This window comes from Emydura macquarii, unplaced genomic scaffold (assembly GCF_026122565.2).
Source record: "Emydura macquarii macquarii isolate MOO-44397 ecotype Brisbane River unplaced genomic scaffold, CSIRO-AGI_Emac_v2 contig_2636, whole genome shotgun sequence".
Taxonomy (NCBI): domain Eukaryota; kingdom Metazoa; phylum Chordata; order Testudines; family Chelidae; genus Emydura; species Emydura macquarii.
In genome coordinates, this window is record NW_027132773.1 from 37,481,467 (window position 1) to 37,507,553 (window position 26,087).

At 42.8% G+C, this 26,087-nt stretch overlaps 1 protein-coding gene and 1 pseudogene across 2 annotated transcripts in view; both read right to left on the reverse strand.

Moving 5' to 3' along the window:
- Positions 1-19,413, reverse strand: part of PUS7 (pseudouridine synthase 7) — a 55,951-nt gene extending 36,538 nt beyond the window's left edge. The window contains exons 1-8 of one of the 2 annotated variants that reach the window (XM_067564485.1): positions 19,093-19,185; positions 17,999-18,078; positions 17,422-17,466; positions 13,479-13,874; positions 8,157-8,241; positions 7,924-8,025; positions 6,872-7,016; positions 1,221-1,332 (exon numbers count right to left, since the gene is read on the reverse strand). In XM_067564485.1, coding sequence (XP_067420586.1) covers positions 1,221-1,332; positions 6,872-7,016; positions 7,924-8,025; positions 8,157-8,241; positions 13,479-13,846 — 812 coding nt within the window. In that variant the 5' untranslated portion in view covers positions 13,847-13,874; positions 17,422-17,466; positions 17,999-18,078; positions 19,093-19,185. Of the gene's footprint in view, positions 1-1,220; positions 1,333-6,871; positions 7,017-7,923; positions 8,026-8,156; positions 8,242-13,478; positions 13,875-17,421; positions 17,467-17,998; positions 18,079-19,092 lie in introns of both variants that reach the window. The other variant, XM_067564484.1, reaches the window with a different exon arrangement.
- Positions 19,414-19,894: 481 nt separating this feature from the next.
- On the reverse strand, positions 19,895-24,918 carry LOC137164006 (GTPase RhebL1-like; annotated as a pseudogene).
- Between the last annotated feature and the right edge of the window lie 1,169 nt (positions 24,919-26,087).

The following is a 26,087-nucleotide window of genomic DNA, read 5'->3' on the forward strand; positions in this document are numbered from 1 at the left end:
CTACACATCAAGCTATTGTGCTTTAAAATTCACACCCTATCTTAATCTGAATTAAGTGCCCCAAATGTAGTCACTACAAGAACTGATTGGCATATGAATTACTGCAACAATATTTTTAAGTGCATCCATTGTATGCTTGGACAGCTTCACACTTTAAAATCCTTAAAATAAAAGATATGCTGCATAGCCTTGTCTTCACTGGGGCCTGGTCTACACTAAAAAGTCAGGTCAACCCAGCTACATCACTCAAGGGTGTGAAAAATCCACACCCTGCACAACGTAGTTAAGCTGACCTAACCCCAGTGTGAACAGTGCTAGGTCAACAGAAGAATAGTTCCATCAACCTAGCTATTGCTCCTCAGGAAGATGGATTACCTACACCAATGGAAGAACTAGAGCCCTACACAGATACAAAATCGTGGACCTGCATCTGATCCACATTCGCAATAATCCATCTATATATCCAAACCACCATCTGCAGTCTCTCTTTTCAATGGCATCCGCACGAACCCGCAGTCCTGGGATCCTCAATCAGCTGCTTTGGAGGCCAGCCTCTGCCACAGCCACTGGCCGAACAGTTGATAGGGGCTCACGGGAGTGGGAGGAGGAGCAATGCCAGAACAGCTGATAGGGAGCCCAAAGGCAGAGAAGTAGCCTTAAAGGCTATGCACTACAGTTGCTTCTCCGCTTCTGAGATCCACATCCAATCCACCATCGGCAAAAAATGGTCCACAGATGTAAAGCAGATATCTGTGTATTTGCAGGGCTCTAGGAAGAACCTTTCCCATTGGGTTCGGTCGTGTCTACACTCAAGTGCCACAGCAGTGCTGTGCCGCTGTACTATTCCAAGTGTACACAAGCCCTGGGAATAAAAGTATATTCTTAACTCAAGTTAAAATCTTTGACAAGGCAGTCTGTAGGTCAAGTTAGGAGGTCAAACACACAACTTTTCCAAAGTGAAGACCATGCCTGACAGCATGCCTGACAGTATGCCAATTTAGGTTGCTTAGAACTAATTTTCCTACATTTTTCCAAACATAGCAAAGCATTTCAAATTTGACCTTCTAAAACAAAAATATTTTGCAGTTACTAGATATACTGTGATAATGCATTTCCTGTATGGCTTTGGCCTAAGAATTTCAAAGCAGAATGTTTACATTATCACAAAATATGTAGTTGTTTTTGTTGTGTGCCTCAAAGCAACAAAATAATATTCTTACCTTAAAAATTTTGATAGTACATTAATAGCATCCATAGTATCCTTGTTTTCCTTGTACAACACAAAGTGGCAGTAACTTCCCCTAGATTTTGGCCATGAATGTTTTCTTGGATCTTTAAAACAGAGTTAAGACATATAAAAAGACAATTGTAAATTGTGTTATCAGTTGTTATCCTCTTTTGAAAACAGGGTTCATTTACTTGGCATTGCAGTTTCCATTTTCAAACACACGACTTTCATCCACTTCCATTAGCTTCCATCTGCTTCTTTCTTAAGAAAATAAAGTACCGAATTGCAGAAGTTGGTCCAGTAAAAGATATTACCTCACCCACCTTGTGTGTCTGGCAGTTAAACTGAAGTGTGAAAAAATGCACTTTCAGCAGATCCACTGTGGTGTACATTTATACTGTAATATACAGGATTTTAGCCATCTGATTTACACAAACATTACCAGGAGCTGCATGACAAAAGGAAGTGTCATCTTCTCTGAATATCTTCCCCAGTGGTTTATTTATTGCCACAGGCCCTAATTCTACTCCCACTGAAGTCAATCCACATTTTATCAGTGACTTTACTTTGAGCAACATCCAACACTTTGGGTTTGATCCAGTCCTTGATAAAACATATGGAAAGACTCAATTGGTCATCGGATCAAGTCCTTAATTTGCTTTGTGTGAAGAATATAATATTATTTTAAGGATGGTGGTATTAATGTATTTATTTCTACAGCATCATTCTGAATGTAACACTAGAGCTTGGCACATACGAATTTTAAGGATCATTTGTAAGAATTCACTTTGGGGTGAAGTTTGGTAACAAAGTTTTCACAAGGGAGAGTTAAATTTGGGCCAAATTCCTAAATTAATGAATAATTCAAGTTTACCGTGGGTATTTTCAAATTATGTAACGTGTCTCTAGTCTAACAAACAGTTCATGATATTGTTTAATCTTTTTTGGTTCATGGAAAGGGAAGCAAGACTGTCAAAATATTAAAAAGTCATTACTGCACAGTAACATTTTCAAAGATGAATGTGCATTGTATAATCATCTATCACTGTGGGCCTAATCCTCCTCCCATAGAGGCCAACAAGAGCATAACAATTGACTTCAATGGGAGTAGGAGCAGGCCCTTTGTTTATTGATTGGGGGTGAGATGTTTGTTTGTTTTATAAAAGGCACATAAGGAAATTAAATACAAAAAACTAACAGCTTGTCAAAATGAGAAAGTTTTACAGGTATTAAACCACCATGTGGACACTCTTCCTATAAAAGTGTCTTGTCATTTTATCTTAACCCTTTCCCAACCAACAAAACCAAAAAAAAAAGATTCACTTATCCTGGAATCAGTGTGTCTACATGAGAGGAGCAGTGGTAATGGTTTTACCCATATAATAATCTTTGTTTAAATTAACACTTTAGGTTATACAAAAAAATACTTATCCCCTGTAGTGACGGTCTAGGTTTAAAACATTTATTTTTTATTTATTTATTTATTTTTTTAATAAAAACTGACAAAAGCCAGAAAGAAGAGTTGATGTGTCTTTTTAAGGAAGCAATGTTATGAGCCCTAACTCCTCACTGAAAGCTAACTCCTCATCTGGAGTACAATATAGAGGGAACATAAGCAGAGTTATCTCCCTTAGGAAAACAAAAATACCAGAAACATTTGTATACAAACCTTCAGCCATACTGGCCATCAATGTTTGTCCCTACTGAAATACCCCACTGAAACCAAAAAGTTCTTATTATAATTAACAGCATAATATGGTCCACAGACTTTTTATTAAGAGTTCATTGGCTCCTACTTATTTCTCCTTCTGAAGTCATCAATCTTCTGTGATCTCAATTTACTCTTGCACAAATTATAACTTTAAAGTAGCAAATTAGGCTTAAAGAACAAAGATCGTATTTGAACAAAAAATTCTTTAAAATAGGACAAGGAGAAAAAAACCAAAAGTGATTTACAGGGAGAATCATTTCCAAATTGAAAGTTCCTCTATAATGCTTCAATTGATCAATTTTGCACACTTTCATTTGGATTTATTTAAAAAACAACACCCCTGATCAAAACCAGAGTCTGCCACTACAACCCCATGCCCATGCTATGGCCCCATCCCCCGCTTGGAAAAGTGGTGGCCATAGTCCCCCCTCTCTCCTGCCAGAGAAACAGGCACGGCAGCAGAGGGACCCACAATACTTACCCCAGCAGCCAGTGTGTATCTGCTTGGCTAGGTGGGTGGAACTGCCTGCACCCTCTTTCTCCTGCTGCACACACAGTTCTCTGCTGAGATGGTGTTGCCAGTGCCTCTCAGAGCAATGGGTCTTGGAGTCAGTGCCCCATTGAGATGACTAAGTCAGTTCATACCTCTTAGATGTCTTGCTTCAGGCTATCTGCACACTCAGGCAGACATCACTGCATCACTTACTCTTGATTGATGTTGTCAATCAAGCTTTTTATTGCATCCACAAGGGCTAAGCACTTTTTTTTTTTTTTTTTTTTTTAATGAAACCTACGAATCTTAGATCCTGATGTCAAAAATCACATGCCTCTGGGAACTGGGACTCTAAACATAGACCTATGAAGTGAAATTGTGCCTTACTGAAGTCAAGGGGAGTTTCACCACTGATTTCCATGGGCCTGGATCTCACCCAGCATCCCTATGCCTTCATCCAGCCCTGACCCTGATCTTGCAAACCACTCCATGTGGGTGGACTACTCGGTGCACACCAAGTGACTTGCAAGACTGGGACTCATAACTGCATGTGTGAAGGGCCCCAGCAACCGCCTCATCAATTTCTGTCAAAACTTAACATTTCTTATACATAGATTTTATATTTAATTCTCGTTGGTTTGGCCAATGCCCTCACTATTTAGTGTGTCTGAATGGTTGGCATTTCATTTTACCAACATGAAATACCAACATATCTTACCTGTTGCAGTTCTGACCTCTGTCCCAATGTATAGCATAAAGAGCACAAAAGAGCAATGTTTAATTTTTAGACTACTGAAGGGTTTTAGAGGTGAACATGCAGGTTTATGGTTATGACTGTTTATGCTGTAGACTTCTAAAGCATCCAACAATTAGGTGACTGGTGACAGTGGTTTAGATGGTTATGTGATGGAATCGTGCAAAGGCAAACAGCAAATATATGGAAACCCTAAATCAGAGGTACAACAAACTTCACTGTGGACAATAATGGAGAGCACTGCCAACAAGTTACTGAGGTAATAAGTCCATGCCTAAAGTATTCTGTATACCACACATACAAAAGCTCTTGGCAATTTAGTTGGTTAGAAAATATTCTTGTAATCCTTATTCACACAAGCATACCTCATTATGTTTCTCATCTAAGAGAAAATTATTAAATATTTCACGTGTTTCTTGCCCACTGTCCCATCCAGAATTGAGACCCCAAGTGTTAATCACTGTACAAACAAGACTTAGATACAGTCCATGCCCTAAAAACCTTACAGTCCAGTGTCCTAATTCTGCAAGCATTTATGTATGTTGAGTAAAATTTTGCACATGGATAGTCATTGAACATACAAATATAAATGTCTGCAGGATCAGGGCCTAAGAATCTACGTTTAAAACACATTAAGTCCTACTGCATTATATGAAGTTGCTCCAGAAAATTTTTTTTCCCTCTAGAGAAATACCATAGATACAGAATTTGAGAAGATTTTAACTGGTGTCCATTTAAAAAAAGGTATCTTTTAGCTGTAATTGTTCAACTTAATACATGCACTTTGCCATAATAATGGTTAAGGAACGTAAACATCAGCAGGGCAAACTGAGGAAGACTATTACAATCCAAAGAACAGGACTGGTTTGGTGATTACTATTTGTACTTTTACATATGCATACTCCATGCACAAAGCATGCAAACATAGGATTAACTTGACACAGTTAATGTGATAAACCTTACCCATGTAATAATAAAATATAAAAAACTTGGTGTAAATTAAATACTCCACCGTGTAGCAATATGCTTCTACATTTGCTTAAAAAAGTTAAAATAAAATATAATTTTATCTAAAGTAAATATGTAGCTCCTATTTAATTTGCACAGAAAAATGTTGAGCCCATTTACTGGCAATGAGATATGATTTAGTTTAAACCTGTTCCCAACTGACTTCAGGTAAAATTAAATAAGCCTAATTTAAACCAAAGTAAGAGCATCCACACAGTCTGTCAGACTAATTTAACTAAATCACTTTATAAAAGTCCCACACCTTGAGTTAAACTGGTAAAATTCTGTGTTTAGGCAAACCTTTAGACTTAAAATCAATTTACCAATTTATCAAAAGTATCAGAAAATGGGCAAGAAAGTTCAACATATTTGCATACCAATACTGATGTGCCCCAAAATAATTAGACTACCAAAATACTTTGGAATATATTAAGTTATTCACCTTGATACTACCAAGTCCATCATTATTCTTACTACACAGAAGTAGTTACTATCATTGGTGATGGATACAGACAATTTTATAACTTTAATTTGGGCAAAGCACAGGATTGCCATTAACTGGAAAGCAGAAAGAGTTTTGGCTATTTAAAAAAAAAAAAAATCAATCTTTGAGAAGGATTGCTACTGGAAATATAGTTATATATTATTTATATAAAAGCTGTAATTTTGAAGGGTAGTAAATAGATTGGGATAAATTCTGTCCCACTGAAATCAATGGGAGTGTTGCCACTGATTTTAAGGTGGCCAGGATTCCATCCAATGAGGTTTTTTTTTATTATTTGTATTACCATATCGCCTAGGAACCCTAATCACAGACCAGGACCCTAATATGCTACACACTGTACAAACACAGAGGAAAACTGGAATTCCTGAATTCTATGATTTGACAACTTAATTTGGATTCAATTAGGTTCACATGGCCTACATTCAAGCAGTAACCATACAATAAAAAACAAAAACAAAACAAACACTCCTATGTTGTCTATATGGCACTCAGTTAGAATCATAGAAATGGAGGCCAGAAGGGACCTCAAGAGGTCATCAAGTCCAGCTCTCTGCACTGAGGCAGGAGCAAGTAAACCTGGACCATCCCCAACAAGTGTTTGTGCAACCTGTTCTTAAAAAACATCCAACAATGAGGATTCCACAACCTACTTTGGAAGCCTATTTCAGAGCTTAACTATCGTTATAGTCAGAAAGTTTTCCCCTGATATATAATCTAAGTCTCCCTTGCTGCAGATTAAGCCCATTAATTCTTGTCCTACCATCAGCAGACATGAAAAACAATTGATCACCCTTTATAACAGCCCTTAATACATTTGAAATCTTGTTTCCCCCCACCACAAAGCCTTCTTCAGGTACTAATACCCCTCATAAACCCAGTAAAACAACTTTACATTTACTACTCACTACTTGAATAGTAGTTTGAAGAAAAAACAAAAACAACCAACCCCCACCACACTAATATATTTTAGCATACACAACAGATAAGCCTCATGCCCTGTGTCATTTAGAAGTAAGATAACTGGATGAATTGGTACAGAAATATGCAACAGCCTTCAAATCCAAATGATAACATACCCCATCTGAGATATATAATTTTTAGTTAAACATTTTGCTTTTAAATTGTAGTTCAACTTTGCAATTATGAAATTATGGTGACAGTAACAAACTCACTTGCCAGTGCTTTCTTCCCAGCAGCATGGTAAGCTATGATGTATTTTTTCCCATCCCGGTCCTCCGTTTTCGTTTCTAATCCAGGAAACAAGGACTTCACAGCCTGGTGGATAATAGTCCTTTTTTCTTTAGTGTCTTCAATAACCTACATTACACAAAGAAAACTGTCACAACAAAAATAGTCCTTTTTGGTCTTGTGTACTTACCTTTTTGTTTGTTTTTAAGCACACAAAATTTCATTTTACTGTTTAAAAATCACCAACCTTAAAACATGGTCTGACTATACTTTGAGGGCACATCCTACTTGCTATAATTAATTCAAAAAGAGATATATACATAACTCAGCTACGAACACCAAATTTAACATTTCAGAAATAAAAGCCACAATACATAATGACATTTCTTAATTCACCAGTTTTACTCTTACCCAAATTTCACTGCCTGAATGGTGACTATATCTAAATTGTGTGTCTTTAATGCATATCTACATACAACTAGATGAAAAGTTTTTTGAATGTAGCCAAATTTTTGCCCCAAAATCAGCTCAGCAGTAGTTCACATTTGTGTTAATTAAAAATATCCACACAAAAAACCCTCTTCTTCCTCTTGTACTTTTTTCTTCTTATTGTGAAAGATCAAATTCACTGTCTCTTCTAATCAGTGCACACTGACCTTGGAAATATTCTTTCATCAAGGTGAATGTATGTTTAATCCCCTGTACATAATCATTCTATAAAATACACATACACTGAAAACCCAAACACTGCATCAGCCCTGATCCTGCAGACTTAGGCATGTGCTTAATTTTATGCAAGCGAATAGTCCCAGTGAAATGAAGGTGAGTACTCACATGCATAATTAAGTAAACTTTTAAGTCTTTGGAGGATCAAGTCCTAAATTTACAAATGCTAAGCAACACCTACTCTGATGTAAAGATCAATCAACTACTTTTATACCTAGCATTTAGTTTATATGCTTTCCATGCACACACCCATCTCCTTCCCAAAAACAGAAATGTTAGCCAAGCTCTTTGTATTGTTTTACCATTTTACCTCTATGGCAACACTGGTTTCCTTGTTCTTAAAAAGTTGGAGCTCTTCTAAATGCTGCTTGTCTTCATTTGACAAAACTGTAAATATTTCTTCTGAAGGATCCTAATATATATATATATAAACAACACAGTAACTCACACAACACAGTCAAAACAACAGTTTTCATTACTGTCTTAATTAAAAACAAAAAACAGAAAACTTCTAGCCATTACTGAAAATTACTCAAAATTTACCTCATCATCCACTGGAACAGAAAAGTCATCTAAATGGCTTATGCGCCCATCTTTCCCTATTTCATGAACGACAAAGTCAGAGTATCTAACAGAAAAAAAAAACCACAGGTTAAAAAGCACATACAGGGAAGACTAAAGGCTTCTGTGAACAGAATAACAAAAGTTCTGTGGCACTTTAAAGACTAACAAATTTATTTGGGCATAAGCTTTTGTGTTTTCTGCCACAGAACTCTTGTTTTTGTGAATATTACTTCATTCAGTTTCTAGATTAAAACTTCAGCCATTATCTACTAAAAAGCTTTCTCCTTCGCCCACTCCCCTGAAAATTATCCAAAGAACACAAATACTTTCCAGAATCATCTTCCATCATCACTTGAAAATTCAATATGAAAATGATACCTATTATTCCCCTCCATCATAGAAGCACAAACATTGGTTTGTTATTGTAGGGTTATTCATGAGCGTTAAAGCCACTAGCATTTAAAAAGAATCACAGAAATGTAGGACTGGAAGGGACCTTGATAGATTATCTAGTCCAGTCCCCTGCACTGAGACAAGACTAAGTATTATCTAGAAACCATTCCTGACAGGTGTTTGTCTAACTTGTTCTTAAAAATCTCCACTGACAAAACTCCCTAGGTAATTTGTTCCGTGCCTAAATACCCCTACAGTTAGGAAGATTTTCCTAATGTCTAACGTAAATCTCCTTTACTGCAATTTAAGACCATTACTTCTTGTCCTGTCTTCAGTGATTAAGGAGAACAATTTATCACCCTCCTCCTTAGAAGAACCTTTCACATACTTGAAGACTGTTATATCCATTCTCGGTCTTTTCTACAGACTAAACAAACCCAATTTTTTAAAACCTTTCCTCGTAGGTCATGTTTTCTAATCATTTTTGTTGCTATCCTCTGGATTTTCTCCAATTTGTCCACATCTTTCCCACACAATACTCCAGGTGAAGCCTTATCTGTGCTCAGTAGATAAGTGTGAATAATTATTTCTCATGTCTTGCTTACAACACCTGTACTAATACATCCCAGAATAATGTTCATTTTTTGGTGGTTTTTAAAAAAAAGAGTATTACATTGGAGACTCATATTTATTTTGTGATCCACTGTAACCCCCAGATCCTTTTCTGCAGTACTCTTTCCTAGGCACTCATTTCCCAGTTTGCATTCATGAAATTGATTATTCCTTATTAGGTGTAGTACTTTCATTTGTCCTTATTGAATTTAATCCTATTTAATTCAGACCATTTCTCCAGTTTATCAAGATCATTTTGAATACTAATTGTGTCCTCCAAAGAGCTTGTAACTTCTCCTGGCTTTTTATTGTCTGGAAACTTTATAAGTATACTCTCTATCTCATTATCCAAATATTTTATGAAAATATTGAATAGAACCAGACTTAGGATAGATCCCTGCGGGACCTCACTTGACATACCTTCCAGCTCAATCGTGAACTACTGACAACTACTCTCTGAGTACAAAGTTCCAGAGGGGTAGCTGTGTCTGCCTCCCACAGCTTGAGCAAGTGAGGGATCATCTGCTAGGATAGGTTGTAGATCCTTAATGATGTGTTGGACTTTGCCTCCAAATCTGAAGTAGTTGTGGGTCAGGACAATCTATACCTTCAAGTCAGTGGCACAGCTATGGGCACATGCATGGCCCCACAGTATGCCAACATTTTTATGGCTGACCTAGAACAACGCTTCCTCAACACTCGTCCCCAAGCACCTCTCCTTTACCTACGCTACATTGATGACATTTTCATCATCTGGACTCACAGGAAAGAGTCCCTCAAAGAATTCCAACGGGATTTCAATAATTTCCACCCCACCATCAACCTCAGCCTGGACCAGTCCACACAAGAAATCCACTTCCTGGACACTACAATGCAAATAAAGGATGGTCACATTAATACCACCCTATACCGAAAACCAACTGAACGCAATACATACCTTCGTGCCTCCAGCTTCCAGCCTGGACACATTACACGATCCATTGTCTACAGCCAAGCCCTAAGATACAATCAGATTTGCTCCAATCCCTCAGACAGAGACAAACACCTACAGGATCTCCATAAAACATTCTTAAAACTACAGTACCCATCTGGAGAGGTGAAGAAACAAATTGACAGAGCCAGACAGGTACTCAGAAGTCATCTACTAAAGGACAGACCCAACAAAGAAAACAACAGAACACCACTGGCCATCACCTACAGCCCCCAGCTAAAATCTCTCCAATACATCATTAAGAATCTACAACCTATCCTAGGTGATCCCTCACTCGCTCAAGCCGTGGGAGGCAGACCTACTCTTGCTTACAGACAGCCCCCCAGCCTGAAGCAAATACTCACCAGCAACCGTATACCATACAACTAGAACACTAACCCAGGAACCTATCCCTGCAACAAACCCTGTTGCCAGCTGTGCCCACACATCGACTCTAGTGACACCATCACAGGTCCTAACCACATCAGCCACACCATAAGGAGCTCATTCACCTGCACATCTACTAATGTAATATATGCCATCATGTGCCAGCAATGCCGCTCTGTCATGTACATTGGCCAAACCGGACTGTCACTATGCAAAAGAATAAATGGACACAAATCAGACATAAAAAATGGTAACATCCATAAGCAAGTAGGAGAGCACTTCAATCTCCCAGGACACTCTGTAGCTGACTTGAAAGTTGCCATACTTCTATAAAAAAATCTTCAAAACAGACTTCAGCGAGAAACTGAAGAACTGGAACTCGTATGCAAACTTGACACAATCAAACTGGGTCCGAATAGGGACTTGGAATGGTTCCTCTCATTACAAGAAGTAATTGTCACTGTTCACACATTCTCACCTTCTAATCAATAGTTGTGAATAGGCCTCATTTACTCTAACTGAATGGACTTTGCTAACACCTACCCTCCCCATTGTTGTTCCTTACCCTTGGATGTGTATATATATATACCCCCTATCTGATTTCTATTTCTTGCATCTGATGAAGTAGGTTGCAGCCCACAAAAGCTTATGCCTGCAGAAATTAAATTTGTTAGTCTTTAAAGTACTACAGGGCTCTAGTTTTTTCTCTGAGTACAGGGTTCCAGCCAGTAACACGCTCAACTTATAGTAGATTCAGCTACAAAGACACCAGAGAGAGAGAGTAAGTGTATATAATTAGGAAAGAATGGGAATTCAATTCTTGGGCCTTCTTTTACAGATTACCATTTTAAAACTATATCCTGACTTTCATCTATTTACCCAAGAAGTTTTACATATAATAGAAACTAGATAATTTGCTCCTTATCTGTCATTCATACACAAAAGTAAGTAGCCTCTCCCAACTTTCCAACAAAGGTAAGCGCAGATCACTGTTGAGAGTCTTCATGCTATTGAGGCCTCCTTATTTAATCAAATATACTGTAACATTTATCAGTGTAATAAGTAGCTAACTAGACTCCTCATGTAGCTGAACAAAGTACATTATGTAACATTATTTTGAATTGCTTGACTACTTGCTAATTTGCAAAGCTCAGAAATTCACATTCTCACACCTAGTCATTGTCATTCTTACTAAAGATTCTACTGTACTGTTATTGCATGAATTAGTACATTAGCTCTGCCACTTCAACCAACATTCTTCAGCGCTAGCTGTATGTTAGAGCTCAACCCATCTTCTTCCCAGGGAGATGGAGTCAGAATTCTGTTCACAGCTATGTTGGGGGAAATACAGAGAACTCCACTGAAGTAAGAGTTCCTCTGATATACGCTGCAGGAGCAAAGTAGATTCTGATCCTAATTTTTATTTTTTTGGAAACAGTAAATTGGTCCCAGTAAAGAAACCTTAAAAAATTATCTTTATACATTAATAAAGGCAGAATAAGCTGTATTTTCTAAAATAAGAATTTTTACAAGTAGCTGAGAGAAAAAGCTTCAACTGATTATGAACTGTTGAAAGTAAGAGGTGAAATGAGGCTTCACTGTGCAATGTTTCTAATGCATTACATCCAAATCTACACATGCACGTATCATCACACCTCTATACTGTCACAGATCAGCTTGGCAAAATTTCTTCTTCAATATTTTCTCAAACTCTATGGTGAAGGACAAATTATAAATGCCTAAGTTAAATATGCTTATAAAAGTCATAAGGGTCAAAATGGGGGGAGGGGAAAGAGTCAACAATAAGACTGCAAATATCTGTCAAGACAATACTAAGGTTACGCCTGGCCAATTCAATTTAAAGTAGAGATGTGATGAATCCACATTTTTTAGTTTGAATAAATAACCAAACACTCCTCAGTGTTATTCACCAAAAACGGAATGCAAGTAAGTGATATTGTTTGTCATCATCTTGCCAGATCTCTCAAAAGAAAGGTCTTCCATATGGATAAGGAATATCTGCCAATAAATAGGGATACCAAAGTGTCTTTGAGGACTATGTTGTATCTGGAGTTCCAGAGAAAAAGTGCATATCACTGTCTATTTATCGTAAAATTATGATCATATATGATTACTTTAATTTGAAACTGATAAATGTATGGGTGTGTACATATATGTATCCCAATTAGTTAAAGCATGTTTAAGTACTTTGCTGGATTGGGGCAATAATCTGTACATTGTTTTTTCAGAAGGGTTTTGAATTTATATTTTGAGATTTCTGACAGTATTTATTTTGAGTAAGAGTTAAAAATGTTGTGTTGTAATGAAATGAGAATAAGGAGTTTACTATGTAGGCAGTATGAGATTTGTGATATCCTCAGTTATTTTCAGGTGCCTTAGTTTTGTACATAATGTTATAAACTGACTAGATTTATACATTTTAAAGCCAGAAGGGACCATTAGCCTATCATCACATAGCAACTTTAACTTGTTTTTTAAAAAGTTTTTTGACTTTGGGATCATAAATATTCTGTCACGTCTTTTACATAGTTTAGCAGTACTTCTTATGTGTATAGTGTGTATTGTAATTAGACTGTATATTTTGTACCTAGTTGGCAGAAAGTAAGTCAAATAGTAAATTAATATAAGATTATCCTCCTATAATTTAGAGTTCCTTTTCTCAGTTTTATTCAGCAGAATACAAACACTTCAGAAAGACATCAACCATGTATGAACTAAAGCTTTCTCAGAACCCTAATTTTAAAAAAAGAAAGCAGTGAGGCACACTTGCAGATAATCCTATTGTATCTTGATACGTGTCGGTGTTATACCAGAGATGACTGTGTCTGACTCCTAGGCTAAATAGAGAAGGAAAATGGGGAACAATAGTTGCTAATATAAAGAATTAAAATACATAGGAGTACAAGATGAAAAATTACCTCTCTTTTAGGATTCCAGAAAACCCTTTGTGAGAACTAACAAATTTTGTAATGCCAACATCAAGTTCTGTTAGTCCATGCTTCATCATGTCTGCAAAGCTCTCTGGGTCCCCTTCTTCATCACTTTCCTCCAGTTCATCATCTTGCTCCTCACCTTCCTCATTCAGGATTATGTCATCTTTCTTGTCCTCAACCAAAGGTTTCCCAGATTGTTCAGTCACAGTGTCAATACTTTGCTCAGAATTGTTTCCTGTCTTAGAAGACTCTCCTGAGATCTTATGCCTTTTAATTCCATCCACATTTGTAGCCACTTCATCCTCAGAATGAGGACGTTTCAAGGATACACTAGTCATTTCTACAGCTTCCATATTTAAAGGCACAGACTGGTACGAAGTCCTGGGGAAGAAGAAAGACCACTTAAAATGGTTTATTTCTCAATCCTTTGCTTTTTAAAAAAATTATTTTTAAACATGCAACAAACACAAAGCAGCAAATTCTGTATCAAGTTATACCTGGGCAATGGATTCAAAGGACTTGCACAGGTGTACATTCAACTACATGCAAAGATACAGCCACCAAGATACACCTGACAAACCCAGTAGTCTCAGTAGAGGAATAATGCAGGGAAGGGGGAGTAAAGGATTAGGATTAGAGATCCTGACTGAGGGAAGACAGAAAATATGCTCCTAACAATCAATACCTTATGTCAGGCTCAGGCCTGGTCTATATTTAAAAGTTTTGTTGCATAGCTATGTTGCTAGAGGGAGGACCGAAGGGGGTGGAAGGAGTTGGAGGGGGTATCATATCCCTAACCAATATAGCTGTGTTGCCAAAAGTCCTCGTGTAGATGCAATTATACTGGCAAAAATGTTCTTCTTCCAGAATAGATTATTTCATTTATAGAACTGGTGGTATATGGTATACCAGCAAAATAACTATTTTGTGGGTATAAAATGCATCTCCATTAGGGGAGCTTGCCTGTGTGGCTATATTGATATATTTCTACTGGCAAACATTTTCTAGTGTTGACAAGGCCTCAGACAGAAAAGTGCTATTTCCAGAAAAGACTTTGGGGTTATATAAGAAAATGACAGTGAAAGGTTCAAAACAGACACCTTACCACACCAGAGAGAGAAAAAAGTATCTTATGTTTGTCTTTATGAAAGACAGAGGAAGGAAGGTTACATTTTGAGATAGCATCCATTTTTGAAAGTTTTCCAGAATGGGTACTCCTGGAATCTCTTCCAGCTGGCACTGGAGAAGAACAAGGCAACACGTCCAGCAAATCTGGCCTCTTCCCTTCCTACCTCTCCTTTTCTCATTATTTTCAACCGCTATGAGAGTGCCAGTGCCCAACTATCATACAGCTGTCCACATGGACTTTGCTGCTGATGTCAATTTGGAGCCTAAGAAGCTTCTAATCTGTATCTCACTACAGCTAAATCAGACTACTTTGTATTATTCCCCCTTCCAAAAAGATTTCATCCTGTGTGCATCAATAATTCAGACACAAAAGTTCAATGAACTACCCCCTAACCCAACCTGTACATTATTTCATCTCTTCTGTTCCCAGGAACAGCTCCTGCTCTTCTACACACAGTTCTGACCAATGAGTCACCAGGGGTGAGGTGAAGGAAACCCTGAGTGGGGAGGGTCAAGCAGAGAGTGAAATAAATAGATTCTGGAGGGAGAGATGTAACTACTCTCTCTTGTGGAACTGAGCACTTGATTCTCTTCACTGACTGCTTGAGTGTCCACTTGTGGGCTGGCAGGAACAGAATTTTGGGAGCTGAAGAAGAAAAGGAAAATTGTTTTAAATTATAATTAGAAAATTATTTAAAAACCTAAGATGATAAATGGGTTAAAAGTGCTCCAGAGGTCCCAAGATCTATGAGATTTCCCCAAAGTATTTAGGACACCCAGACAGGTCTGGAATATTATGCTCCTTACTCATTCCAGAGAAATGGGAAGAAATCATTTACCCCCCCAGATTCTATAAAAACTCCATGAGCTAAAATACACAGCTATTCCTAGCCCTTCTGTGCAATTTTGCCCATGGAAGCAATGAGCTGACCCTGAACTTGTAACTCAAAGTTCATGATGCCTATAAAAGCTCTTTCCACACTTCTGAATGTAAATTATCACTATAAATAGAATATAAATCAGAGGTAAATAAGGCATTATACAAAGGGCTTCCTAATTCTGTGCATCATATTATAGAAAGGATATTGTAAATGGATAACAATTAAAATTAAAAAAGAGCATTGAGGCCTAGTTATACAAAGAAGCTGAAAAAATAGTTTTGTATTACTAAGAAGATCAAAAACAAAAACAAAAACCACTCATAACTGGGATACTTACAGAAGTTGGATACCATGAAATTGTAAGAGAACAACCACAGAAACTAAGGAACAGCCAGACAGAAGAAATTAAGAAAGGCACAGAGAAGAGAAAAGACACCACGCAGAATAAATACTAGCTGGTTAAGTCTAGTCTACACTTAAAACTTTTACAGTGGCACAGCTGTGCCGCTAAAAGAATGCTTGTGAAGCCATGTTATGTCTATGGGAGAGAGCTCTCCTGTCAACATAATAAAACCATCTAACCGAGCAGCAGTTACACACAAGCGTTTATGCCATCAAAACTTATGCCACTCAAAGGGGTGTTTCTTCACACCACTGAGCAACAGAAGTTTTGCCGGCATAAATGCTAGTGTAGACAAGGCCTTAGATGGACAAACCAATGTAGACCTTTATTAACCTGAGTGCTAGCCTACAATAAATTAGCTTGCTCAAGGACTGCAGAATCTGCAGCAGGTAACAAATGCAAGGTTAGCTCAAGGATTTTGATTGTTCGTTTGTAGCTATTATTTCTTTTAAGGGATTTGTGTGTGAGTTTAGTGCTTTGGGAAGGTGCCAGATTAATAGCCCTGGAGATCAAAATTCCCATAATTATACACAGAACAGATATAATACCTGCTTCCCTAAATCACCCACACACACAGATTTTTTTTGAGAGAGAACAAATATCATTTGTTGCCGGCAAACAGTTATGTTCAATCTTCCTAGAAACTTCCCCAATAATTAGATAACATCTCCCACTTGAAAATTTTAAGATTTATAATTTAAGGAAGACTCATTACAGGTTAGGTACATCTTGTCACCTGCTGAATTGTCAGCTGTCCTGAAACTGATCAGAACTAGCCAGGTATAATAAGTACTCCAAGAATTTTAGACCTGCAATTATTATGGAAACAATCACTTTTCCAGCCACTACTTGTTTTTCACTAATTAGATTTTAAAATTTTCTTTAGCTCAAATGTAAATATAGCTGCAAAAATAAACAACCAAAAGGATTAATGTTATTACAAATAAAGTAGAGAGAAAGTTGCTTCACAAACATTTAAAATAATAAACTCAAATGAAGAACTAAGAAATAAAACGAAGAATGAAGAAACAACAAAAGGAAAACAACGAAAGAGATTGTTTCTTATTATTATAAAACTATAACTAATACTAAATAATGCCAAAGGAATAATAAAAAAACAAAAGGAAAGAGTCAAAGAAAGCAAGCAAAATAGAGTTACTAAACCTTGTAGTTCTTCATACCTTTCAATGAATGATGTCTATTTCAATCTGGCCCAAAATTTAAACTTTATGAAAAGATTTTATTAAATCATAATTAATAGAAGTGATTCTACGTTTTTAAAATTCTCATGGAAACTTTATTTTAAAATAGTTTTAATAACACTGAAATGCTTAAATCTGTGCTACACACAATAATTACATCCATTTAATAAACTGGTTTCTAAACAGATTTAGTTAAATTGGTGCAAACTCCTCGTATGGGTCCTCAAATAGGTATAAGAGAGGCTGATATTGATTTAGCTTTAATTGATTACCACAGAAAAGCAGCTCCCTTTCTCTACTCATCCCAAACTTACCAACCAGCTACTACGTATTCACATGGAAGGGCTTTTTGCAGGTATCTGTGGGAGAGAAGAGAATGTCAGTTAACACAGATTTCCCCCCTTCTGAGGGGCCAGATGGGGCAGCATTCATCACTTTTACAGTGCACTGAAACCTTGCAGGGTTACAACCTACTGGGAAGCCTGCCAAATGAAGTGAACCTATTAGTTTCTTAGGTTTTTCTAAAAGCCCCCCATTACAGTAGTAACAAGAGATTAGAGAGTTATCAAAGATTACTTAGTCTAAGAACAGGGTACCAGCAAACAAAATTAGAAAATGCTGTCCACCATATAAGAAAATATTTGCAGAATTAATACTTCAGGGACTAGATGGCTCAACAGTGATTGAGAGAGACAGTCTTTCACTTTACAGGTCACTAGTGAGAAAAGGCTGTTACTATTTCACAACTGTTTGATTGACTTAGTCCAGTTCCCAGTGGACTAGTGTCCACATCACAGAGCCTGCACCCTTGTTGGCAATTTCAGCAGAGGCCAAGGTCTTATGAAGACTGAACTATCCCTTAATCATAGAAGGGGCTCCTTTATTCCTTAGCAGTGAGTAATTTTACACTGCTGTGCTTGCGCTATATCTGTTCTGTAGATACACAAAGAACTTCAATCAGGCACTTTTCACTTTAAAGAGATAAAATGGAAAGTATTAATGTTTATATGTAGAGCACAGAGCAGGCTCTCCATCAAATGAAGCAGGAAATTAGTTTAAACAGTAAATGGTATCATGGTACAATGATATAGGAGAGTCCAGGAAGCAGATGCCTCAGTCAACTGCACAAAACAGTGTGGGATCCATATCATTTAAACATTATACATGGCAGGGATGGCCTAAATGTTGCCCAACCAATAGAAACAGGGCAAGTTGGCAGCACCTATATTTTATCAAACAGAAGTGAATTCACTTGCTTTAATCTTTTCCACAGATATGCAAGGGGCTAAAGATCCCAGCATGCAATGCTCCACGCCACTGGAAACAAAAATAGAGCCTTGCTGCCAGGATCATTAGGATCTGAGCCCCTCACTCAAAGAAGGGCAGCGCACAGCTGATTACTGAAAAACAGTTTTCCTTCTGGGGTAAAGGGAGGGAAAAAACAAGGTAAGAAGGGGTTCTCAATGGGATCCACATTGAGCCCTCTGGGCCCTAGCATGATATAGGTACTTTACACTAGAGAACTGGAGTTAGACAGAAGAGCTTAATGAGGCTTGGGGGAAGGTTTTGTTTGTTTTTTTGGAGAGAAAATTACATTTTGGAGTAGGGGATGGGGACAGTTGTTGTTTTAATCTACCCCTGGCCGGGGAGGACCAAAAGGCAGGGTCTGTGATCTGGGCCATGGCTCCACCCTGCAGCTAAGGGCACGGAGAGGCAGTGAGCCACATCTTCTCCACCTCTGCCTTAGCAGGTGGCAGCCCCCACTGCAGCTCTCAAAGGGTGAGGGGCAAGCGGCGGTGTAGCTATCCATGGGCCCGCCCAACACTGATGAAGAAACCGGGCCCGAGATCTTCCCCCTGGCCCAAGGAGAAGGAGGCAGGCCGCAAACCCAGCCCTGCGTCGCCCTCCTGGCCGCAGCGGGTCCCACGCGGGCGGCGGGGCAGGCAGCCCCGAGGCCGGGCAGAGCGGCGGCGGAGGGCGCTTACCCGGAGCCTGACACTACCGCTGGCCAGGGACGGCGGGCGGCGGCCAGGAGAAGGCGGCGGCCCCAGGCAGCCAGCAGCAGCATGGAGCGGGTCCCCGGCCGGAGCTGCGGGCGGGGCTGGCTGGCCGGCCCACCACGTGCGTCCGTCCCGGGCTCCGGCTCTGCAGTGGGCGGCCTACGGGCGCTACCACTGCCGGCCTACGGGGAGGGGGGGAGAGGAGCGCGGCGGCAGCAGCAGGCAGGGCGCGCGCGATCCGACTGACACTGCCGCCGCCGCTGCTGCCGGGAGGCGGGCGCGGGCAGCAGAGGACACGCCCCCCCCGTCCAGTGTCATCAGCCCAGCCCTCTGCGGACAGGCAGCCACCCCCAGCCCGGGCGCTGCTGCTGTTGCTGTAATGAGCCGGCCCGGCCAGACCGGGCGGCTGGGTAAACAAGGTGCAGCGCCGCCCTGCCCAGCCCCCTCCCGCCGCCTGCACGGGGACTGCCGCCCGCTGCGAGGAAGGGTTTTGCTGCGCGCGTTGCCCCGCGACGTCACATTCACAGTCTCCTGCTCCCCCCCCCGTCTAGAGACAAATCTCCCGCCCCGCGTGTCAGCGCTGGAAAAAAAGGCAAATAATCCTCGTCTACGTCCGCACGCGGATGCGGGTTACCCGCTCCGGCGCCGGGGGGAGCCGCGCGTCCTTGTCAGCGCTGCAGCGGGCCCGTGCCTCTGCGAGTCCCGGGGCAGGCAGAGCCTTCTCCTGCCGGGCGCTTTGTGGAGACGTTTAGGCAGTGCCGGGCTGTGACAACGGGAGCGGGGGAGGTTAAAAGACAAACCCTCCCCAACCCGGCCGCAGGGCCCCAGAGCACCCCCAGCCACACGCCTGGTCCTTGGGCCCCGGCAGGGCCGACACGGACCGGTCCGCCCCGGGCCCCGCGGTGCAGCGCAGCACTAACACAGCCCGGGTGGCCCCAGCGGCGTTGTGCTTTGCTGCCCTGCCTGCCCTGCCCTGCCGCCGCGCCAGCCACGATGATGGCAGAACAGCAACCTGCTGAACCCGAGCTGCAGCAGCTCCCCAGCACCCTCGCGCCCGGGGGGGTCCTTTGCCCGCCCTGGTTCCCCGGCCTGCAAGGGAGGGAAGGCAGCGCACTGCCTCTGCAACACAAAATGAAGAACTCCATCTGGTAAGAGCAGCCTGTGTGATACCGAGCGGACTCACTCATCATTCAAGTCAGCAAAGAGCCCTTCCCCTGGATTATAGCGACTCGTGCTCTGTGTCTATTGTAATCAGTGTTTGGGTGGTGCATGCCTATGAATGAATGGTGGTTAAAATTAAGGTCTAATGGGACCAAGTATGTGTATTTGGATCACAGATGAAACTCCACTACTGACGTTAGGGCAGCTATATATATATATAGACTCCAAGTGCATGTTGAAGCAGGAATTGTTGGGTTGTTGGAATCATCTTTGATGCTTGAAGAAAATGCTGCTGGGAGTTACCTGCAGCTAGCACAGACCCTCCAATACTGCATGCCCCAGGGGAGGTATGATGTGATGCTGGGGGTGAGGGCAGAAACCATCGCAAACTACTTATATGATATGCCAGGTAGTGCTTCCATTGATTACAGTTTACATTAATACCCTTGATGTTCAGGGGCAAGACTTTCTATGCAGTTGTATTGTTGGGTTTTGTTTTTTTAATTACTTTTCTAATAAAATGTTCCTAATTGACAGTTTCTGTCTTTAGTTTCTCCTGCTTAATATGTTTGAGCAATAGCACTTTAAAAGTACTGGACACTTCCCATCAATTTGTAAGTTTAGAGTATCTTGCATAAGACATGGTGAAAGCCATGTCCTGCTGTACACAGTAGTAGACCAGTAGCAGGCAGCAGTATGCAGCAGCACTGATTTTCAACAGTGCTACTGTGGGTGAGTTAATAAGGTGGCAGCAGCAGGCAGCATCTGGTCTGGTAGCTCGTCTCGCATTTTTGGGATGGAAGAGGAGATATTTCTCTCTTTCTTCCTTCAGCAGCCTGCCAGCCAGGAGAACTATGTGATCTCAGAGAATGCCTCAATTTCCTCAAACACTTGAAATAGTAAAGTACAGTAAGAATAACAAGAGACCTACAATCATATGTTAATTAACTGCTAATTGCAGGCCACTTAAAATTGATAGCGGTGAGTCACTCTAGTGTCCAGCATGCAAGGTAACTAAAAGCCAGTCCTACTACAACCATATTACCTCTCCCCATAAGCAGCAGTATCAGTCCCACTGCCACTTTAGGGACCTGCATATGACAGTACTAATGCTCCTAGGACAGTGGCATTAGAATGTGATGTTCTGATTTCCAGCTTCTCATTAACAAACGAATAAAACGCTATTAAATCCTGCTTCTGATAGGAAAGTGACTGAGGCAAGATACCCCCTCCCCTTCTCCAGACAGTTCTTAGCCATTCTATGTATTTTAATTTTGGAAATAGACCTTACCCACAAAGGAACACTTAAGGAAGACTGATTTTTATATATTTAAGTGTACTTGTATGTACGTATGGCACTTCAGACACACCTGGGATGAATTTGTCTCCTGATATGTCTAAACTCAATGAAATCAATAGAATTACAGCAGGGATGGATTTGTCTCAAGATCACTTCTCCAAGGTGTTTACACTCTAAATTAAAAGATAACACCACCAACCCTGAGAGGAGGAGAGATAGAGGGAACACATTTCTTGAAACCGGATTGAGGATAAAGAAAGCTGATTGTCTAGTTTCATATATTTCTGCTTAAGTTTATATGACCAGTCTATTTTGTCCCTTTATGAGGATTACTTCAGCTCCCAAAGAGATTATGAAAGGAAGCCTCAGTCTACTAGGGAGCACCACAGCGGATTTATGTCCTTTGTTTCTAACAATATATTCCAGTTGAAACCCATGGTATTACCTAATGAGGCAACTGAGCCATAACACACAAGATTCTATTTGGCTTTTTGTCAGCCAGCCCCAATTTCACATCATGCTAGTGTCTCTGTGTGCTGCTGTGGCATGAGCAGAAGTTCCGGTCTCTCTGTTTCAGTCACTCGCACTCTTGCGACACAGTGAGGCTCCAGGACACCTGAGTTTCAACCCAGGCAGTGTGTTTCCAAGAGCACATCACTTACTCCTAACTCAAAAGTTTCTCCCAAGCCAGAAATAATTCTGGCGTACCCCTTCAAGGGCAGGCTCAGTTCTTCCAAAGCATCCTGAGACCCACTGACAGGGCTCTGTGAATGCAGGGTGTTAATCCAGGCACAGCGGTGTGTTAACTGAAGTCTAATGACAGCACTGCATCTTTGGTGCAGCTGCTCTGGAATGGTGGGTGGAGCATGCCACCAATCATCCCTCCCCCTTCCACCCCCTCCAAGACGTCTCTAAGGCCTGACGCACAGGCAGCCACAGCAAGCAACCTGTGGTCATAGCGCTGCTCATTTTGCAGCCTCACTCACTCTTCCCCCCCCTTTCTCTCTCTGACCCTGAGCTGTCGGATGCCAGGAAATGCTTGTTGCATACAAAACCAAGTTTAATTGCTCCAGTCACACCACCCCAGCTCCCATCCACAAATGCTGCCCTTTCAACAGCGCTCAGTGAAAAAAAGATTCCGACATCAGAAGACCAAGAAAAGAATCTTTAATCAATCCCTTTACCACCTGAAATCCACAGTCCAGGGATGAGCAAACACAGGCCCTGCCCCCTGGGAGCGCAGGGCCAGGCAGTGAGGTACAGTGTTTGTGGGTTACCTGTAAATACAACAGGCCAGGCAGCTCTGGGTGGCTTCTCACCATGGATTCTACCCTCCCAGGGCTGCAGGGGCCAGGGAAACTTCCAGGCAGAGAAGGAGAGCACCCCCCCTGCCCTGACCATGGCACAACCTCTGACGAGGAAGCCACCCCAGGTGCAAGAGCGAGAGAGTCGCATAAGGAGGCAGTTGCGCTCGTTGCCATATGAGTTGTCCACCCGATTGATCTCCTTGATGATCTTAGTGAAGATTCCCTGCACCATCTGTGGGGATGGTGGGGAGCCATGTTTGAGTGAGAGCAGGGCCCCACGGCACAGGTGACAGCATGCTGGATGTGGGGAGGGGCCATGGGTTGGAGATGGGGTGCGGAGACAAATGGGCTCACAGACCACCCAGCCATCACAACACCGGAGTCACGTCTTACCTGTCCATGGAGAGATGGGCCTTGTTCCCAACCAGCACCACCGGCATCCTGCAGAGGAGGAGAAGGGTCAGAAGCACCGCAGCAGCATGAGCGAGCTGGGATCCAGCAGCCTCCGGCCCACGCCCCCCTACCTCTCCCTTTGCCTTTCCCTGTCCCAACTCGAGTGGGCACGGGCCAGGCACACCCAGAGTGCCAGGTGTCCAGCCCTGCCTCAGCAGGACTGCTCAGGCCATGGCCCGTTCGGCTCTGGGCTCGCACCAAGGGGCTCAGTTAGCATCCACAGCCTTGGTTGCTTGTGCTGGGGGTAAAGGGGGACGTGCCCCACTTGGAATCAAATGGAGACCCGCCACTGTGCACCGGGAATGGAGCAGGGTCAGCCAGGGCAGCGACAGAGGGTCCCCCCGTGCCAGCACCATTGGGACAGAAGGGCCCTGGCCTGGACAGGGGAGGGGAACTCTTACCGGGTCTTCCCTCTGCTTTCGTACAGCCTGTTGTGAAGAGTTTTAACCACCTGGAAGCTACAGACAGAAGATGGCCAAGGAGCAGCGACGGAGCTGTGGATGCACTGCTCCACCGCTGGGCTCAGCCATATGCCCCAGCCACATGAGAGGTGGGATTCCTGGCTGACCCCAGTGCTGGGGGAATTCTGCTCCAAGAAGTGACTGCCAAATGGGCCCTTCCGGACCCAGTCCCTCCCCGCTCCCCAGCAGCAGGATCAGAGTGAGTCAGCTTGCTCCCCAGAGGGCACGGTGACAGGAGAGCCGGCAGGATCCTAGCTTGGATCGGGCGGAGCCAACACTGGTGTGTGAGAACCAGTTCCAGTCACGTTCCTAGAGCCTCCCGGGCAACAGGCAGCCTAGCCACAGGTGGCTGGGGGGCAGAATCCCAGAATCCCCCCTCGCACAGCACGTCCCCTACCACCACTGGACTCAAGCACTGCCCCACACCAGGGGCGACCCTCACCTTCGGAGCAAGGTGACCAAATAGACCAGCACATAGCCATGGATGCCGATGATGAAGGAGTGGGGCAGGATGGTGTACTCGTCCTGGAGAGCTGCAGGCCAGAGGAGAGGTGTGTGAACAGCAGGGGGTGAGAAATAAACACAGACAAGATTGTTCCCCCTCTCCCCCCCAGCTTCCCTGGGACACCCGCACCCCATTGAGACACAGGAACCCAGGCCAAGCCAAGCAGAACCAAGCCAGGCCAGCATGTGGATGGGAGACCCCCAGCAGGCAGTTGTGTTATGGGAGGGGCACTGCCTGCTACTGCCCCACCATGATGCTAAGGGACATCATTGTTCCTGGAGATTAATTCCTTTGGAAACACCAAACCTTTCACAATGGGTGTTTGTTGGGTGTTTTGTGTTTGGGAGGGAAAGAATTAAACAACAGACCCCCACCCCCAAACTCCCTTCCGTCTTGAGACAAGCTTCCCCCTTCCTGACCTAAACTGCTGCCTTGACAGGTGATGGGTCCCACCCCAGAGATGTCTGCATCACAGATAGGTTTTGGCGGTGGAGAGGGGAGACCTATCAGGACAAGGCACCATGGGGAAAGCTACATCTAGTCCTGTTCTCCCCACCCTGCCCCAGGCCCCACCTGCCCTGCAGTATCCACTATCTGGAGGTGAAATTCATCCTTTCCCACCATGGCAGTGTAGACCAGAGTCCTAGAGCCCAAACATCTACACCTCAACTAAACAAGCCCCTTAGCCCAAGTCAGCTGTCACAGGCCAGCTGCAGGTGTCTAATCGCAGTGTAGACATACCCTTAAAGCCTGGCTTTCCAGCCTCTAAGAGCCACCCACCAAGCCCTCATCCCTCCACGGAGACAAGGACCCCCCAGGTTACAACTATATCAAGGTTAATCAAGATGATGCAGATGTCCAGATTTGCACCAGCAATAAGTTCTGCTGTTCTGCTCCAGCAACGTTCCTCCCCCCTGCGCAGGATGTGGGACACAGGGGGAAAATTGGCCCCCAAGTGGGGGGTTTTTAGGCTTGATCAGGGGATTGGCCCAGGCCCCATTCTTCCCCTCTACTCATTGACCCACAGTGGGGGAGGAGGAATCTCCTGCCTATTAGCAAACCCCCCACTGCCAGCTCGAGGGCAGCCCCAGAGCCGCAGCTGGACACCTGCAGACACCAAAAGCGGGGTGATAAAAACTAGATCTAAGGAAGCAAAGCCACACTTCCCAGAGTGTCACCTCTGCCCCCTGCATTTCCATCCTTTTCCTCCCTTCCTTCCTCCTCCTCTGGCCCGGGTCACCTCCACTCTTAATGGCAATGGCAAACAGAGCCCAGTGGCACAGTGAGTGACCCCGTCTCCTGGCCCCCCCACATCGGGGAGTGGGCCAAACTATTGGCCAGACTGGGGGTGGGGGGAAAGAGCAGAGACAGAGAGCTGCAGACCCCAGGAATTAGCCATTATCCCTGCTCCTCCCCCCACCAGCCCTGGGGCGAACCTGGGGGCAGTTCCTCACCACCCCACCCCCTGCCTCTGCGCAGCCTGTCCCTCCCCACCCCACCAGCCCCCCTCTGTGCAGCCCTTTGTGAAGCCCCTCGTGCCTCATGCCCTGCAGACAATCCGTGCATCATCCCTCCACGTGCAGTGCCCAGCGCCAGTCCTCAGGCTCTCTACCACCCTCTGCCCCAGACCTCACATGCACCCTGCACCCCACCCCACTGGCTCCAGGCACCCACTCCCAGCTCCTGCAGAGGGAACCTGGCCGGACTCACCCACAGAGCTGTAGCCCAAGATCACCACCTTCCTGTAGCCCACCAGTGGCATCATCCCATGTGGAGTCTCTGGACAGCTTAGC